This window comes from Gadus morhua, chromosome 5 (assembly GCF_902167405.1).
Source record: "Gadus morhua chromosome 5, gadMor3.0, whole genome shotgun sequence".
Lineage (NCBI taxonomy): Eukaryota > Metazoa > Chordata > Actinopteri > Gadiformes > Gadidae > Gadus > Gadus morhua.
The window spans coordinates 21,940,777-21,959,605 of NC_044052.1; the positions used below are offsets into that span (position 1 = coordinate 21,940,777).

The window sequence follows — 18,829 nt, forward strand, 5'->3', positions numbered from 1 at the left end:
TTTAAAGCAAAAACTAGAACATAACAAACATTGTTTAATTATTTAAATATAATTGCTTCTCAATTAGGTTAAGAACTAATTGAAGTATGCCTCATCTTAAATATTACAAGCCTATGCACAACAATATCAATGTTACTATAGTCCTGCTAAATGATAACAGTTCAAAGGAAAACAGATATGGTTTGTTGTGGATGAAGGTGTAGTTGGACCGTTCTGATGGGGATGATGGGGGGTTGCAGAAGACTAGCGAAGGTTGGGAAGCACTGTCAAACAAAATCGGTGTATGAAGTGCAGCCTACAATAAATGCATGAGCGTCCAGCCAACAGCGCCATCTACCGGCGCGGCTGCGGTCTGCGGTGTTTTTTCTGACGGGGATTTCCTGAGCGGAAGAAGCTGATGGGGCTTTCCAGTGTAACATCAACATATAAGCAGCGTCTGCTCGCCGTCACCCATGAATTTTAAAAAGCCAGTGTTTGAGGACCGTAGGTGAACGATGTGTTTGCACTGCGGGAGCTCGAAGGCGTGTAGCGGGTCGGGATGTGGCGGCTGGTCGGTGTAGCCGATTTCCGCGTCTGATTCATGTGAGTACAGAGCGGCCCGCTGCGCTATTCTGGAATAAATGTGGAGATTGGCGGCTCTTAATAAAGGCTAGGCTAGGCTAGGCTAACGCTAGGCTACGGCAACATTAGCCAACTGATAGTGGATGAGGTAATGTCAGAGCCCATTGTGTGCCGCTGAACGCGGAGCAGCGAGCCTCAGAATAACCCCATACCCGCGTCTCCTGGGAATAAAATGTACATTTATTGAAAATGTGTGTTGGTGGAGATGAGGGGCGAGCTCTGTCTGTCTGCACACCTTGAGGACTAATTAGGTGAGGTGGTGATGGTTGGGATGGGGAGAGAGGTGCTGATGGATGTGGGGCTGAAGTGAAGGGGGCTTGGTGGATAATATCTTTAATCATTCACTGAATCCTGGGGAGGTAATAAGAGGTGATATAAATATAGCACATGTATTAGCATTGCACTAGGTCACCCATGACCACTGGGCTGATTGTGCACGAAATCATTCCAACATAGGATATGAATTATGTAATTTCTGCATGAAAATCATAATTCTACTTTATGCCTCGGAAGGGTTATTTTCATTTCACTAGAAAATGAAAACAGATTTTGCATGAATAACAGCTGTGATGTTTTGACGTTTCTGTTTAACGTGCTCTAAGCTTCTTTGGTTATGGTGACGTAAATTAGAAATGAACTCTGCATTGAATTTGTAGTTTGTTCATTAGAATTGACCAACACATTGAAACATCTGCCTCGAAATATACACTGTCTTTTCTATCTACCCACCTACCAGCCATCTGCCTACTATCTGTCAACCAGCAGAAACTAGGCCGACATTTTAGCTGGTCAGCCAATCAATGCTTCTGGTAGCCAGTAAAGAGCAGTAGAAACAGAGTAGAGAAGAGATAGACCAGTAGGGTAGAAATAGAGCAGTATAGTAGAAAGGGGCCAGCAGAAAAAAGAAGAGTATAAATATACCAGTAGAGTAGAGCGTTACCAGTAGAGTATAAATAGATCAGTAGAGCAGAAAGGGACCAGTAGAAACCAGTATAGTGCAGAGAGACCATAAGAGTAGAAATAGATCAGTCGAGTGGAGAGAGACCAGTTGAGTAGTCCCCCTGGCCTCACTCATCCTCCCAAACACCCATTAAGGATTAGGATTCAGTGTTTCCCCGTGGATTTTGTGAGTATCATATTCACCCGCAATTATGTCGAATTGAGGAAAAGGTAAATATTGAAAGCTGTCCCGTGATCAGGGCCTTCATCGCAGGGTGACTGTTTCATAAGGATTGAATAGAGGGTGCAGACGCGCACGCTCCGTCTGGTCCCGTGCTCGGGCTTCATTGCAACATGGATTACAGAGACGGTTTCTCTGCCTCGACATTTTGAATGGGCGACGTCTATGAATGATGTGTCAGTGAGTGGGCAGGGTGGGAGAGAGAGACCAGGCGGAGAGAGACCAGGGTGGGAGAGAGAGACCAGGGTGGGAGAGAGAGACCAGGCGGAGAGAGAACAGGGTGGGAGTGAGAGACCAGGGGGGGAGAGAGACCGGGGGGGAGAGAGAGAGAGACCAGGGAAGGGAGAGAGAGAGAGAGAGAGAGAGAGAGAGAGAGACCAGGGAAGGGAGAGAGAGAGACCAGGGCGGGGTGGAGAGAGATAGACCAGGGCGGGGAGAGAGAGACCAGGGAAGGGAGAGAGAGAGACCAGGGAAGGGAGAGAGAGAGACCAGGGCGGGGAGAGAGACCAGGGTGGAGAGAGAGACCAGGGGGGGAGACCAGGGCAGGGAGAGTGAGACCAGGGTGGGAGAGAGAGACCAGGGTGGGAGAGAGAGACCAGGGCGGGGGGAGAGAGGGACCAGGGTGGGAGAGAGAGACCAGGGTGGGGAGAGAGAGAGACCAGGGAAGGGAGAGAGGGAGAGAGAGAGACCAGGGAAGGGAGAGAGAGAGACCAGGGCGGGGTGGAGAGAGATAGACCAGGGCGGGGAGAGAGAGACCAGGGAAGGGAGAGGGAGAGACCAGGTCGGGGAGAGAGACCAGGGCGGAGAGAGAGACCAGGGGGGGAGACCAGGGCAGGGAGAGTGAGACCAGGGTGGGAGAGAGAGACCAGGGTGGGAGAGAGAGACCAGGGTGGGAGAGAGAGACCAGGGCGGGGGGAGAGAGAGACCAGGGTGGGAGAGAGAGACCAGGGTGGGGAGAGAGAGAGACCAGGGTGGGAGAGAGAGACCAGGGTGGGGAGAGAGAGAGACCAGGGTGGGAGAGAGAGACCAGGGCGGAGAGAGAGACCAGGGTGGGAGAGACCAGTGGGGGAGAGAGAGACCAGGGTGGGAGAGAGAGACCAGGGCAGAAAGAGAGACCAGGGTCTGGCTGGTTTGGGGGTCTTATCTGTGCTTTTTGGCCCCGGGTGCCATCTTTCTGACTGACCTCTGCATTAGAGGAGATAGAGAGACCAGCAGAGTATAAAGACACCATCAAAGTATGGACGGACAGGCCAGTAGAGTATAGACCAGCAAGGTACAGAGACCACTAGAGAGAGAACAGTGGAGTATAGAGACCAGTACAGCATAGATGGACCAGAAGGGACAATTCGAGTATAGAGGGGGGAGTATAATGAAACCAGTAAAGTATTGAGAAAGCAGTGTGTGTGTGTGTGTGTGTGTGTGTGTGTGTGTGTGTGTGTGTGTGTGTGTGTGTGTGTGTGTGTGTGTGTGTGTGTGTGTGTGTGTGTGTGTGTGTGTGTGTGTGTGTGTGTGTGTGTGTGTGTGTGTGTGTGTGTGTAGTATAGACCAGTATTGACATCAGTAGAGTCACCATAGAGAGACAGTTGAATATAGAGACCAGTAGGAGAGCCTTGTAGAGCGTATAGATCAGTCAAGTATAGAGACACCAATAGCAACCAGTTCAGTATATAAACCAGTAAAGTATAGAGAAAGCAGTAGAGTATAGAGACCAGTAGAGTAGAGATGGGTCAGAATATTCGATTATTCGTTTATTCGTTCCCAAGGCTCAAAATCGATTTTTAACATTTGGACCGTTAACATTTATTTCCATTCAAATATAACGTTTTTCACAAGCCATAACTTTGTTTTCCTGGTAACGCTTGAGGGTTTGACTAATACCTGGAACAATCATTACCTTCCCGAAAGGTTCTTATGCAACGGAAATGTTGTTCACTCCTCCAGTAAATAGGACGGTCCTTAGCAACGACTTGGCAACGGGAGGTATTCTAGTCCGCTCAGCTATGAGCCAGAGAGCTAACGTTATGCTTTGTACATATTTATAATTCAAAATTCGATCAAGCCTTTATACAACAGATACTCTCAGGTCTATAGCATACAGTATCACCGCGTTGTCTGATTACAGTTTAATTCATTTTTTAACAATTTACCAGCTCTCGTTTTGAAGACCGAATAACTGTGCCATTCGTTTCAATGGGATTCGCGACGGCCTATACTTTCAACATATAATTTAAATTTGTCCCAGCCTTTATACCACAGATACTATAGGGTCTAGCATATATCGCGTCTTCTGATTACAGTTTAATGCATTTTTCACATTAGACAATTTGACCGGAACTACTTAGCAGGTAGTTGTTTTTTTGCGTTTAAGATATTAAGTGATTTCTTGCCGATGATCCATGGCTGCCTTTGTGAATGTCGGCACACATCGAATAATCGATTATTCGTTCATACCACCCACTGATTATTCGACCATGAATAATTTGAGTTGTTCACATCCCTAGTATAGAGATCACTGTAGTATTGAGGAACCACGAGGGTGTAAAAAAGGACAACCCGTATAGAGCAACCTGACCAATAGTGTTTAGACCAGTCGAGCCCAGTACAATGTAGATTAACCAGTAGAATATATATATATGTACACCTATAGAGAAACCAGTACAGTGTAAGGAAACCAGTAGAGTGTCTGTACAACTAAAATAACTATTGTATTTGTAGGCCAGTGGAGACCAGTAGGGTGTATATTAAATACCAGTATAGTGTGTGTGTGTGTGTGTGTGTGTGTGTGTGTGTGTGTGTGTGTGTGTGTGTGTGTGTGTGTGTGTGTGTGTGTGTGTGTGTGTGTGTGTGTGTGTGTGTGTGTGTGTGTGTGTGTGTATACTGTATATACCAGTAGACACCAGTAGAGTAAATGGAGCCAGAGAATTCCCCTTTGAGGTTGGTTTCATTTCTCTCGAGTGATGTCACGGTACTTTCAGCTGTGTCTGCTGCCAGATCGCCAGAGACAAGGCAGCCTATTGGATAACCTGTAAGGCTGGTTTACAGGGTGACAGCGGCCTATTGGAGTACATGATGGGGTCAGAGGTCACATTGTTAGGGTCTACAGGCCTCACGGGTTATGAACCCATGACAGAAGAATGTCTTATGAGGATTGTGTTGGTGTGTTGTGTGTGTGTGTTGCATGTTTGTGTGTTGCATGTGTGTGTATGTTGCATATGTGTGTGTGTCTGTTGCATGAATGCATGTGTGTGTTTGTGTGTGTTGCATCTGGTGTGTGTTATATGTTTGCGTGTGTGTGTGTGTTGCATGCATGCGTGTGTGTGTTTATGTGTGTGTTGCATCCGGTGTGTGTTATATGTGTGCGTGTGTGTGTGTTGAATACATGCATGCGTGTGTGTGTGTGTGTGTGTGTTGCATCTGGTGTGCGTTGCATGTGTGTGTGTCATGTGTTGCGTGTGCATTTCTAGACCGTCTGTCTCCGGTTATTTCCATATATTGTCATAGAACCAGGAACACGTCGATAGTATTTGCGTGCAGTGGGCCCAGTAGACCACAGCGTTGAAGAGCCCGATTCACCCTGAACCTAGGGCTGCTCGGTTATGGGAAACATCATGATCACGATTATTTGGGTCAATCTAAACTGTTTGAACTAATGCCATCAGGCAGGAGATACAGGTCCATGAAAACAAGAACAAACAGACTACAAAACAGTTTTTATCCAACAGCCATAACCTCACTAAATGTTGCTACCAGAGCATAGTTGTGTTGTGTATCACATTCGTGTAGGCACATTGATAAATGTGAATGTTTGTGTTGGTGTGTTTTTTAGTGTACTTAGTTGATTATAGTTTTTATTTATTTATTTATTTATTTATACGTACTACCTCAATGTGATGTATTTGCACTGAACAAGGACTGCACTTAATTTCGTTGTACTTGTTACAATGACAATAAAGATATTCTATTCTATTCTATATTGAAATCACGATTATTCAAACTATTATTTTTTGAGTGTGAAAACATGATGTATTTATTCAGCATCTCTCCCAAAAAAAACGTTGTAACTGAGAATTTTGAAATTTTGCCTTTAAAATGTACACAAAATGGTAAAAAATATAATTTTCCAATCTAAAATAATATACAGATATCTATCGAAAAATTTGATTACGTTAATTTTGTGATAGTTCGACGCTAAAATCGAAATCGCGATCAAAGTTCGACGAATCGCCCAGCCCTACCTGAACCCGGACCAGGCCGGCCCCCCCCTGACCCCGGCTCTCTCCCGCCCTGCAGGTCATGTCTGCAGGGGGCAGTCCTGGTGGAAGGGAGATCCAGATCCCACTCCAGCAGGGGGCGACGGCGAGCTCTCTGGCCAATAACATGCCCCTCTCCTTGGTCCCCCCTGGCGTCTCGTTACGCCAGGCCAACGCCCGGTCCCATGTGGAGGCCCCCCCAGGTACGCTGCCCCCGTCCGTCCGTCCGTCCCAGAGCGGGCCGTAGTCATCCAGCCATCAGTCGGCTCCTCTCTATCACTAGAATCTTTAACAAAATAAACCATGAAATCCATTTTAATCAGGTCTGAATATGAAAAAAAACAACTGTTCAAATGTTTGAAGTAAACGGAGACATCGACTTGACTTTATGTCGTTCACTATCTGTTACAGGTTATAGGTGTATTTAGTCATACTTTCATACGCTACAGTACATTAGTAATCACTTTATTTCTACTTTATATTACAGTTTATGTCTTAGTTCTATGTAAAGTTACAGTATATATGTTGTAGGGATACACTATGTTATATAGAACGTGTTGTAGTGGTACACTGTGTTTAATAGAACGTGTTGTAGTGATACGTTATGTTATATAGAACATGTAGTGTTATGTTATATAGAACATGCTGTAGTGATACGTAATGTTTAGGGCCGGGCAACAAAAAATTAAATGTGATTAATCGCATACTAATCGCACTTCGAAAATTCTATTTTAAATCCACTCCAATTGAAGTTAAATGAGATTATCACATGGAATGACACATTATCATTCATACCAAATGTACTTAATAAGCAAAAACTAGACCAAGTGATCTTGAGGGAGTTTTATTGACTCACTCAGTGTGGGTTGAATGTGAAACTTACGGAACATCACACATTTGAGAATTATAAACAGGCAGTTAATTAGTACAATTGTAAACCAACAGTTACTACAATTGTAGTTAAATTCAAATAAGTAGCGCCACAGATTTGGGAATTGTAAACAGGCTGTCACTTACTACAATTGTAGCAGTCACTTACTGCAAGGGTAATTTAAATTAAAGTAAGTGGAACTGAAAACAAAAAGGATTTCTGATATGAATGTTGACATTCTGTGGGCAAAACCTTTCAAAATCAAAGTAAAAAAAGTTGTGTTAATCGCATTAAAATAATAACATGTAATAAACGCGTTAACTTGCCCAGCCATATTAATGTTATACAGAATATGTTGTAGTGATACGTCATGTTATACAGAACATGTTGTAGTGATACCTTATGTTATACAGAACATGTTGTAGTGATACCTTATGTTATACAGAACATGTTGTAGTGATACGTTATGTTATACAGAACATGTTGTAGTGATACCTTATGTTATACAGCACATGTTGTAATGATACCTTATGTTATGCAGAACATGGCTCAGGCGGTTCCCACGGGCCGGACTGCGGCTTCCTCCCGGTGCAGGGCGGCTTCAGAGACCGCTTCCTAGCGACTCCGGAGCCCAAGTACTGCTGTGAGGCCTGCAGGCTGGTGCTATGTCAGCCCCGGCAGACCGAGTGCGGCCACCGCTTCTGTGACAGCTGCATCAACGAGCTGCTCAGGTACTGCCCTCCCCAGACCGTCATCATCTAACCCGTCAGACACCAACATAAGGCTACCTTCATCTAACACACACTTACACTAACCTAGGGCCCTCATCATCTAACACTCGGACCCCAATGTAGAGCCTCAGTCATCTAACCCTCAGACCCAAACATCATCTAACACTGAGACCCCAACGTCATCCAACACTCAGACGCAAACATCATCTAACACTCAGACGCAAACATCATCTAACACTCAGACCCAAACATCATCTAACACTCGGACCCAAACATCATCTAACACTCGGACGCAAACTTCATCTAACACTCGGACCCAAACATCATCTAACACTGAGACCCCAACGTGGGGCCTTCATCATCCAACACTCAGACCCCAACCTAGGGCCTCCGTCCTCTTATCAGTCAGACACCGACGGATAGCCTTCATCATCTAACACTCAGACCTTCAAACCCCACACTCGCGCTAACGTAGGGCTTCCATCAGGTCGACCTCGAACTTGATATTTGCAACTACATTTCTACTGACGATTGGAACGCACCCCAATAGAAACCACTGTTCTCCTCTACTGTCCCCAGCCATCCCAAACCCATGTGTCCTGTGGATATGGAGCCCTTGTTTAAGGAGAAGGTAGGAAGCTAGGGATGACACTTGTGTTGATGATCACTCAGACCAACCCCTTAACCTATAAATCCTGATCAATCAATGAATCAATCTTCGACCTGGCGATGGGTTAGCCTTTAGCCAATCCATAATGCGTAATAAGCATGTTACTTTGATGATTCATTGACCTAGCTAGTTGGCGGGTAACTGTGACGTTTCTGTTAAGCTAGCTAGCCAGTTTGCAGATAATGTGATGTTTGTGGTTAGCTAGCTAGTAAGCAGGTTACGTGATATTTGTGTTTAGCTAAATAGTTAGCATGAAACGTGATATTTGTGATAAGCCAGCTAGTTGGCAGTTAATGTAATGTTTGCGTTTAGCTAGCTTGATAGTAACCATGTTTGTGTTTTGGCTAGCTAGCTCGTCATCCTGATGCTTGCGTTGAGCTAGCTGCTAGCTAGATAGTAACCTTGCTGTGTGTGTTGCAGGTGTTCCGTGACGTGTGCTGTCACAGGGAGATCATGGCCCTCAACGTTCTCTGTCGCAGTCATTCCAACGGCTGTGTTGAACACATGACCCTGCAGCAAGTCCCAGTGAGAAAAAAAAAAGCACCCTATGACCTAGAGCCAACAGACCACTGTTCACGAGCACGATGATAGTTTAGCGGTTTATTATATTGATGTTGCGTCGCTATATTTATGAACGATTTTTTTAGATATCATCTAAAATACTATCATTGCAATTTTCGTTGCCATGATTATAGTGAAATCTGTCAGCATTAGTTAAATGTTAGCTATTTTTAGCTGACACTTAGAAGCTATTTTTCATAGCTATTTTTCTAAACAAATAAAAATCTACAGAAGAACAGCATAAATGAACATTCAGAAACTGGTCTCTACCAAAATAAGTAGAGTTGGTCTAGTCTCTAACCAATTTAAATAGAGTAGAGTTGGTCTAGTTTCAAACCATTTTAAATGGATTAGAGTTAGTCTACTCTCTAGTCTTCTCTCTGAATAGAGTAGTCAGTCTAACTTATGGAAATAGAGTAGAGTTAGTCTCTGACAAATTGAAATAGAGTACTTAGTCTCTAATTGAAATAGAGTAGTTTGTCTGACTGATTGAAATAGAGTAGAGTTAGTCTCTAACCAATTTATTATATTCTCTAACAAACTAAATGAATGGTTAATAATGATAAATGGCTCCCTACTCCCTGTCCGTCTCCATGTGTCTCAGGACCATCTCAACGTGTGTCCATTCTTTGAAGTCCCGTGCCCCCTGGGGAAGTGTAAGGAGAGGGTGATGAGGAAGGACATCTCGGACCACCTGGGCTTCAAGTGTAAACACAGAGAGAGCAGCTGTGAATACTGCAAACACAAGATGCCCCTCAGTGAACTACAGGTACAGTCACTGCTGCTGCTAATGGTACACACAACAGGGCCGTCAATTAACTACTTTACCAGAGGTACACACAACATGGCCGTCAATTAACTACTTTACCAGAGGTACACACAACATGGCCTTCAATTAACTACTTTTACCAGAAGTACACGCAACATGGCTGTCAATTAACTACTTCACCAGAGGTACACCCAACATGGCCGTCAATGAACTGCTGTATTCCTAGTGTTCTGGTTTGACTGTTCCAGAAACACAAGGAGACGGTGTGTCCAGCGTTCCCTGTTGCCTGTCCGAACAACTGCTCACACTCCCCTCTGCTGAGGAACAAGGTAGGGCCCAGGTTACACGAGCGGTACAGTAGAGTACAGTGGGGACGACGCGTATCGCTGTTCATAAGGGTACAGCAGAGTGGAAGCATTAAAATCTCTCTCTCTCTCTCTCTCTCTCTCTCTCTCTCTCTCTCTCTCTCTCTCTCTCTCTCTCTCTCTCTCTCTCTCTCTCTCTCTCTCTCTCTCTCTCTCTCTCTCTCTCTCTCTCTCTCTCTCTCTCTCTCTCTCTCTCTCTTTTTCCCTTCCCCCCCCCCCCCCCCCCCCCCAGCTCTCCAGCCACCAGCAGGAATGTCCAAAGTCTCAGGCCTTGTGTCCTTTCCAGCGCTACGGCTGCACTCAGAAGGTGAAGTACTTAGTAATCAGAAGATATACACATAAACAATCATGTAGATATACATCACATTTTAATCATTTGACCTTGTAACATTTCATTATTTTACATTTGAAGGCTTTTTCATAAGACGCATGAGTTGTATAGAATTACTACTACTGTGTACTTATATGTACTAATATGTACTACTTAGGGCTGGCTCATAAGGTTCTGAATCTATTCGATTCAATCTGCTCTCAAATAATGAAAATGGCTCAACTGTGTTGCAAAATACAATTTTTTTTTTCTCTTCATCTTAAATAACAGGTTTTAAGTGCAAACTTGTAAATTGGACAGTTTAAACTTGAGCTGTAAACAAAACTGTCTCAAGTCTCAAAAGTGCAATTGTGAAATGCAAGTGAAAGTGTACTTGAACTACAACATTCCATCACTGCAAATTGCATTAAGGCATTGTTTATTAAAGTGCAAAAATAATAATGATGGTAACAAAACAAAACAAAAAATCGACTTCATGCCCTATGAATCGATATTGCAAAATTTAAATGAAATCGATCCAAAATCGATGAAATCGATTTTTATTACCCAGCCCTAGTACTACTATGTACCAGAGGTGGGGGTAAGTCATTAATGTGCAAGTCACAAGCAAGTCTCAAGTCATAACCTTCAAGTCTCAACCAAGTCCCAAGTCACTGTGGTGAGAATCAAGCAAGTCACAAGTCAAGTCATTGCTCAGGTCAAGCAAGTCACAAGTCAAGTCATACAAAAATCTGATGATCTAACCCAGTTTCCACATTTAAAAATCGGTAAAGAGAGTGGTTCATTTTACTTCAACATTAACAATAACAATGTCTTAACAATAACAATAACTCAAACTATTCAAAACATTCCAAAACCATTATGTGCATAGTTTGAAAATGTTTTTTATGATCATTACCTCCAACCTATGAACAGAATCAAATAGAACCTCTAGGTAGCTGTATACGACAACAGATCAAGTCAATCACTCAATCTCCCTACATGTTGTAGAATATTATTTGCAACACATGGCATCAGACATGAAAAAAAAGAATATTTCAAAAGTAATATCACATACACATACTGTAGGAAGGGGAAATGGTAATACACAAGCCTGAAAGCTGGTAGCAATCTTGCTGCCTCGCAACATACATCGACTTACAATGCATTGCATTTGCAAAAAAAATAATTTGACAGTACTTTGTCACTGAGTTCTGAATGATGCGGTCACATTATCACCCCACCATGGCTGAACACATGTTCAACAGGTGCACTTGATGCAGGGACTGCTATAACTCGTACCTCCACCTTGAACAAAAAGACACTTAAAACCACTGAGTTAGAAGTAGCCTACTGACATGAAAATTAAACAAGTTAATCATCTGTGGAACGGGCAGGGCTCGAAAAACTCCAGCCAATGATTTTCAGAAACACAGTAAGTACGTCAATCAAACGGTCGTACTGCACTCCCCCTCCCCCCGCGCGTGACCTCTTCGTGCACGTACTCAAAGCTCGTGACTCAGAGCAAGCTTCTGTTTGTTGTTATCCTGCGGTAGCTATTGGAGCTAGTTTACTAGCTAATCCACATTTGGACCTAGCGCTAGAATACAACCCTAAACTCCAACCTAGCTAGCCTGCCCTGGCCCACTCTCGCGCATCTGTGTTCGCGCTCTTGTGTGATTGCGCGTCCATGTACTTGGAATGGGTGGAGTCAGAGTCAGCGTTGAAGTAGAGTGGGTAGGACCATTTGAGTTGCGTCTTTTCAAAATCTGCTGGCGTATCGCAAATCACATATCCAACCTATAATATAACTTTAGAAAAGTCCTTTCGAGTCATCTGTCTCAAGTCTAAGTCAAGTCTCAAGTCATGAAGACCAAGTCAAAGTCAAGTCGAGTCTTTTATCAGTGTTAGTCAAGCAAGTCTCAAGTCCTCAAATTTGCGACTCGAGTCTGACTCGAGTCAAGTCATGTGACTCGAGTCCCCCATGTCTGCTATGTACCATGTACTTATATGTACTGCCATGCACTACTATGTTCTAATGTGTACTACTATGTACTAATATGTACTAATATGTATTACTATGTTCTAATATGTACTACTATGTTCTAATATTTACTACCATGTACTTATATGTACTACTATGTTCTAATATGTACTACCATGTTCTAATATGTACTACCATGTACTACCATGTACTACTATGTTCTACTATTTACTACTATGTACTAATATGTCGGGTATCATCAGGGATCAAACCAGGACATCAGGGACCATGAGGCGGAGTCGGCAGCAGATCACCTGAGGATGATGTTATCTAGGAGCTGTGCCCTGGAGACTAAGGTGAGGGGCCTCGGAGACTAAGGTGAGGGGCCTTAGAGAGAGACTAAGGTGAGGGGCCTTAGAGACTAAGGTGAGGGGCCTTAGGGAGAGACTAAGGTGAGGGGCCTTAGAGACTAAGGTGAGGGGCCTTAGAGACTAAGGTGAGGGGCCTTAGAGAGAGACTAAGGTGAGGGGCCTTAGAGACTAAGGTGAGGGGCCTTAGAGACTAAGGTGAGGGGCCTTAGAGAGAGACTAAGGTGAGGGGCCTTAGAGACTAAGGTGAGGGGCCTTAGAGAGAGACTAAGGTGAGGGGCCTTAGAGACTAAGGTGAGGGGCCTTAGAGACTAAGGTGAGGGGCCTTAGAGAGAGACTAAGGTGAGGGGCCTTAGAGACTAAGGTGAGGGGCCTTAGAGAGAGACTAAGGTGAGGGGCCTTAGAGAGAGACTAAGGTGAGGGGCCTTAGAGAGAGACTAAGGTGAGGGGCCTTAGAGAGAGACTAAGGTGAGGGGCCTTAGAGACTAAGGTGAGGGGCCTCAGAGACTAAGGTGAGGGGCCTTAGAGAGAGACTAAGGTGAGGGGCCTTAGAGACTAAGGTGAGGGGCCTTAGAGAGAGACTAAGGTGAGGGGCCTTAGAGAGAGACTAAGGTGAGGGGCCTTAGAGAGAGACTAAGGTGAGGGACCTTAGAGACTAAGGTGAGGGGCCTTAGAGACTAAGGTGAGGGGCCTTAGAGACTAAGGTGAGGGACCTTAGAGACTAAGGTGAGGGGCCTTAGAGAGAGAATAAGGTGAGGGACCTTAGAGACTAAGGTGAGGGGCCTTAGAGACTACGGTGATTTACCTTAGAGAGAGACTAAGGTGAGGGGCCTTAGAGACTACGGTGATTTGCCTTAGAGAGAGACTAAGGTGAGGGGCCTCAGAGACTACGGTGATTTACCTTAGAGAGAGGCTAAGGAGACTGAGACTCTAAACTTGCCCCCCCCCCCCTCCATTGACACGCTTGGACTTGGACGTAGACAGGACAGCTCAGAGAGATGACTCAGATGATAAGAAAGGTACGGCCCCGTCTAGTACCTTACCCTGTCTAGTACCCTGTCTCAGTACCCTACCCTGTTCCAGTACCCTGTCCCAGTACCCTACCCTACCCTGTCCCAGTACCCTGTCCCAGTACCCTACCCTGTCCCAGTACCCTACCCTACCCGGTCCCAGTACCCTGTCTCAGTACCCTACCCTGTCCCAGTACCCTACCCTGTCTCAGTACCCTACCCTGTCTCAGTACCCTACCCTGTCTCAGTACCCTACCCTGTCTCAGTACCCTACCCTGTCCCAGTATCCTGTCCCAGTACCATACCCTGTCCCAGTATCCTGTCCCAGTACCCTACCCTGTCCCAGTACCCTGTCCCAGTATCCTGTCCCAGTAACCTACCCTGTCCCAGTACCCTGTCCCAGTACCCTACCCTGTCCCAGTATCCTACCCGGTCCCAGTAACCTACCCTGTCCCAGTATCTTAGCCTGTCCTAATATCCTAATGGTGTGTGTGTGTGTGTGTGTGTGTGTGTGTGTGTGTGTGTGCGTGTGCGTGTGTAGGTGGAGGACGTGAGGGAGGAGCTGCTTGAGCGGTCCAAGGTGCTCCCGGGTCTCAGCAGCCGTCTGGCGGAGATGGAGAAACTCACCGAGGAGCTGAGGGACAAGAACCGGCTCACGGACCAGAAGATCGTCAATATGCAGGTATACATACACACACGCACGCACGCACGCACGCACGCACGCACGCACGCACGCACGCACGCACGCACGCACGCACGCACGCACGCACGCACGCACGCACGCACGCACACACGCACTCGCATACATACACACACGCACGCACGCACGCACGCACGCACGCACGCACGCACGCACGCACGCACGCACGCACACACACACGCACTCGCATACATACACATACATACATGCACGCCCACGCAGACCTGTACGCACATGCACACCATTTAGCAGACTTTTATCCAGAGCAACTTAAAATAAATACATTGGTCAGAAGAGAAGCGCTATATGTATTGATGCATGTTTTAAGGTATGAATATTAAGTATTACGATATGAGTATGAATGCATTTATAAGTTTATGTGTACTAATGCATATATTAAGGTATGAGTATTAAAGTATTCATTAAGGTATGTGTATGAAGGTGTGTGTTAATGAATGAACTAATGTGTGTGTTAATGTATGAACTAATGTATGAACTGATGTGTGAACTGATGTGTGAACTAATGTGTGAACTAATGTGTGAACTAATGTATGAACTAATGTATGAACTAATGTATGAACTAATGTATGTCCCCATGTATGTCCCCGGCTGCAGAAGCTGATGAGCTCCCAGTCGGAGAAGCTCCTGGAGGTGGAGCTGGAGCTGCGGGTGCTACGTCTCCTCCGGGAGGAGGTGGGGGAGCTGAGGGGGGCGGTGGAGAACCTGAGGGCCGGTCTGGCCCTCCTGGAGCAGGGGGCCCGCGGCCCGGCTGCCAACGGTACCTTACACACTTTAGTACACCGCACACACGCCGTCACATGTACTACCAGTACCTTGCACACTTTAATACACCACACACACTCCGTCATATATACTACCAGTACCTTACACACTTTAATACACCACACACACTCCGTCATATATACTACCAGTACCTTACACACTTTAATACACCACACACACTCCGTCATATATACTACCAGTACCTTACACACTTTAATACACCACACACACTCCATCATATATACAGGGCTGAACGATTTGGGGAAATAATCTAATTGGGATTATTTCGATCAATATTGCGATTTAGTATGCGATTTTTATTTTTAATGTTTGGTTATGATCTGTATTATTCACTAAACACAGGAAATAAATCATTCTATGGTATGACCAAGACAACATTGGAAGCCGACAACATATAAACTGCTCTTTCCTTTAGGCCAGGCCTATGTGATGCATGAATTGATAACATCTTAATTTAAGTATTGAATTGTGAAAGAAAAATAAATACGAATCTCACTGTCAGTAATGTTAGCGAATCACAAAAAACACAAAAAATATATATATTTAAACGCAGCCTTTGCGATTTGCAAATCGCGTCTTAATACATTGCGATCTCGGTTTGAATTATTCTAATCGTTCATCCCTAATATATACTGTACATCTCCAGAGAGACCTCAGTGTGTTCCCCTGTCAACGATACGAACCCTGGTCCCAAGCTGGGATTCACCCTCGCCCTCCTCTCGCCCCTGCCCAGGCTCCATGGAGACGCAGCTGAGTCGCCACGACGACATGCTGAGCGTGCACGAGATCCGTCTGGCGGACATGGACCTGCGCTTCCAGGTGCTGGAGACGGCCAGCTTCAACGGCACGCTCATCTGGAAGATCCGCGAGTACAAGCGCCGCAAGCAGGACGCGGTGGCCTCCAAGACGTCCTCGCTGTACTCCCAGCCCTTCTACACCGGCTACTTCGGCTACAAGATGTGCGCCCGCGTCTACCTGAACGGCGACGGCATGGGCAAGGGCACGCACCTGTCGCTCTTCTTCGTGGTCATGAGGGGCGAGTACGACGCGCTGCTGCCCTGGCCCTTTAAGCAGAAGGTAACCCGTCTGTCTGCGCTGCACCTGTCTGTCTGCGCTACACCTGTCTGTCTGCCCTACACCTGTCTGTCTGCCCTACAGCTGTCTGTCTGCCCTACAGCTGTCTGTCTGCCCTACAGCTGTCTGTCTGCCCTACAGCTGTCTGTCTGCCCTACAGCTGTCTATCTGCCCTTAAGCTGTCTGTCTGCCCTACAGCTGTCTGTTTGCCCTAAAGCCGTCTGCCCTAGAGCTGTCTGCGCTATTGTTCAAGTTATTTTATTTGTCAAATGCACGACATAACAGGCAAGCAGTCATAGTTGGCAATGACATTTTTGTATCCCAAGCTCTCCTTTACTATGCAGATTTTTTTTTTAAATAATAGTATAAGCAGGTAAAGAGTAACAAGGTACAGTGCAATTAAGAACAAAATAGGTTCAATACAACTAGAACAACCCTATCGTACTGTATGATAGAACTGGCACATGTTACAAAGGTACTGAGAAAATAACGACAAAGAGTCAGTGTCTTGGAGGAGCTCCGAGGACTGCGACCGCGCGTGGCATCGTCTGCCCTCCAGCCGTGGGCTCACCGTCCGCCCGTGTCTCTGAGCAGGTGACCCTGATGCTGATGGACCAGGGACCCCCCAGGAAGCACCTGGGCGACGCCTTCAAGCCCGACCCCAACAGCAGCAGCTTCCGGCGGCCGGTGGCCGAGATGAACATCGCCTCGGGATGCCCGCTGTTCGTGGCGCAAACCGTCCTGGACACTGGCACCTACATCAAGGATGACACCATCTTCATCAAGGTGCCCCGCCCCCCTAGAGCTGCACCGCCTAGAGCTGCACCGCCTAGAGCCGTCAGTCTGATCCTAGAGCCGTCAGTCTGATCCTAGAGCTGTACCGCCTAGAGCAGCCAGTCTAAACTTAGAGCTGTACCGCCTAGAGCCGTCAGTCTGATCCTAGAGCTGCACCGCCTAGAGCAGCAAGTCTGATCCTAGAGCTGCACCGCCTAGAGCAGCCAGTTTAAACCTAGAGCTGTACCGCCTAGAGCCGTCAGTCTGATCCCAGAGCTGTACCGCCTAGAGCAGCCAGTCTAAACCTAGAGCTGTACCGCCTAGAGCAGCCAGTCTAAACTTAGAGCTGTACCGCCTAGAGCAGCCAGTCTAAACCTAGAGCTGTACCGCCTAGAGCAGCCAGTCTAAATCTAGAGCTGTACCGCCTAGAGCAGCCAGTCTGATCCCAGAGCTGTACCGCCTAAAGCAGGCAGTCCAAACCTAGAGCTGTACCGCCTAGAGCAGCCAGTCTAAACCTACAGCTTTACCCTTTAGAGCAGCCAGTCTGATCCTAGATATGCATCATCTAGAGCAGCGATTCTCTAATCCAAGAGTTCCACCATCTAGAATAGTTAGTCTCATCATAGAGCGGTACTGCCTCAGATCAGTAAATCTCACCTAGATCTGCGCCATCTAGAGCAGTGAGGACGTTCTAACATGTTTTTTTTTTATTTGATCCGACAGGTTACCGTGGATACCTCTGACCTCCCCGACCCCTGACCTCTGAACCCCGAACGGATCAGCTGATCTGTCGAACCCCGCAGAGCAAAGGATCATGGGAGAACGGAGGAACGGTGGACGGGCCCGGGAGCGCCTGCCGTCCGGCAGACAGACAGACAGACAGACGGGCGGGTGGCGGGACGGCCGGGCCCCGTCCCGACCGGGCCTCCTGAGCGGGCGGGGCACCTCCTCCTCCTCATCCTCCTCCTCCTGGGGGAGTGGCGGACCCCGGGGGGCGCCTCCCGCCCGGTCCGCGGACATTTCAGCTCAGCGTCTCGGTGTACATAGCCAACATGGACGTTTAACGCATCACTATGGCCACACGGGGCATCCCCACGGCAACAGGACTGTTGTCCCTCGGCATGCCCCACCCCCCCCTCCCCTTACTGATGCCGTGCATCAAGCGACTTTTTAACCGTTCTTCTTCTGCGTGTCGTGAGCAGTGTGTGATGAAGGCGCCGTGCCACAGAGGAGCATCGCTCTGGTTGTTCAGGTGAAAAACATTAAAGATGTCGACTAAAAAGCCCTCTCTGCCGCCTCTCCTTCCGCTCTAGAGACGGTCGTTAGCGACCTCCGGTCTAGAGCGGGTCGCTAGCATCCAGAGGGTCTAGAGCGGCTCGTTAGCGTCCCCGGGTCTAGAGCGGGTCGCTAGCATCCAGAGGGTCTAGAGCGGCTCGTTAGCGTCCCCGGGTCTAGAGAGGGTCGTTAGCGTCCTCAGGTCTAGAGCTGCTAGTTAGCGTCCTCGGGTCTAGAGCGGCTGGTTAGCGTCCCCGGGTCTAGAGGGGCTCGTTAGCGTCCTCGGGTCTAGAGCGGCTCGTTAGCGTCCCCGGGTCTAGAGCGGCTGGTTAGCGTCCCCGGGTCTAGAGCGGCTGGTTAGCGTCCCCGGGTCTAGAGGGGCTCGTTAGCGTCCTCGGGTCTAGAGCGGCTCGTTAGCGTCCAGAGGGCCTAGAGCGGCTCGTTAGCGTCCAGAGGGCCTAGAGCGGCTCGTTAGCGTCCTCGGGTCTAGAGTGGCTCGTTAGCGTCCAGAG

The 18,829-nt window shown here is 47.0% G+C and overlaps 1 protein-coding gene across 1 annotated transcript; it reads left to right on the forward strand.

The window, feature by feature from the left end:
- Positions 1-341: 341 nt before the first annotated feature.
- traf3 (TNF receptor-associated factor 3) lies at positions 342-18,327 on the forward strand. The gene is made up of 14 exons (XM_030357311.1): positions 342-582; positions 6,092-6,254; positions 7,464-7,653; positions 8,233-8,284; positions 8,744-8,848; positions 9,489-9,653; positions 9,902-9,982; positions 10,251-10,325; positions 12,576-12,668; positions 14,232-14,372; positions 15,006-15,168; positions 15,928-16,271; positions 16,863-17,054; positions 17,766-18,327. Exons 2-14 carry the CDS (start codon positions 6,095-6,097, stop codon positions 17,799-17,801), a joined length of 1,797 nt encoding a protein of 598 aa, XP_030213171.1. The 5' UTR covers positions 342-582; positions 6,092-6,094; the 3' UTR covers positions 17,802-18,327.
- Positions 18,328-18,829: the final 502 nt, after the last annotated feature.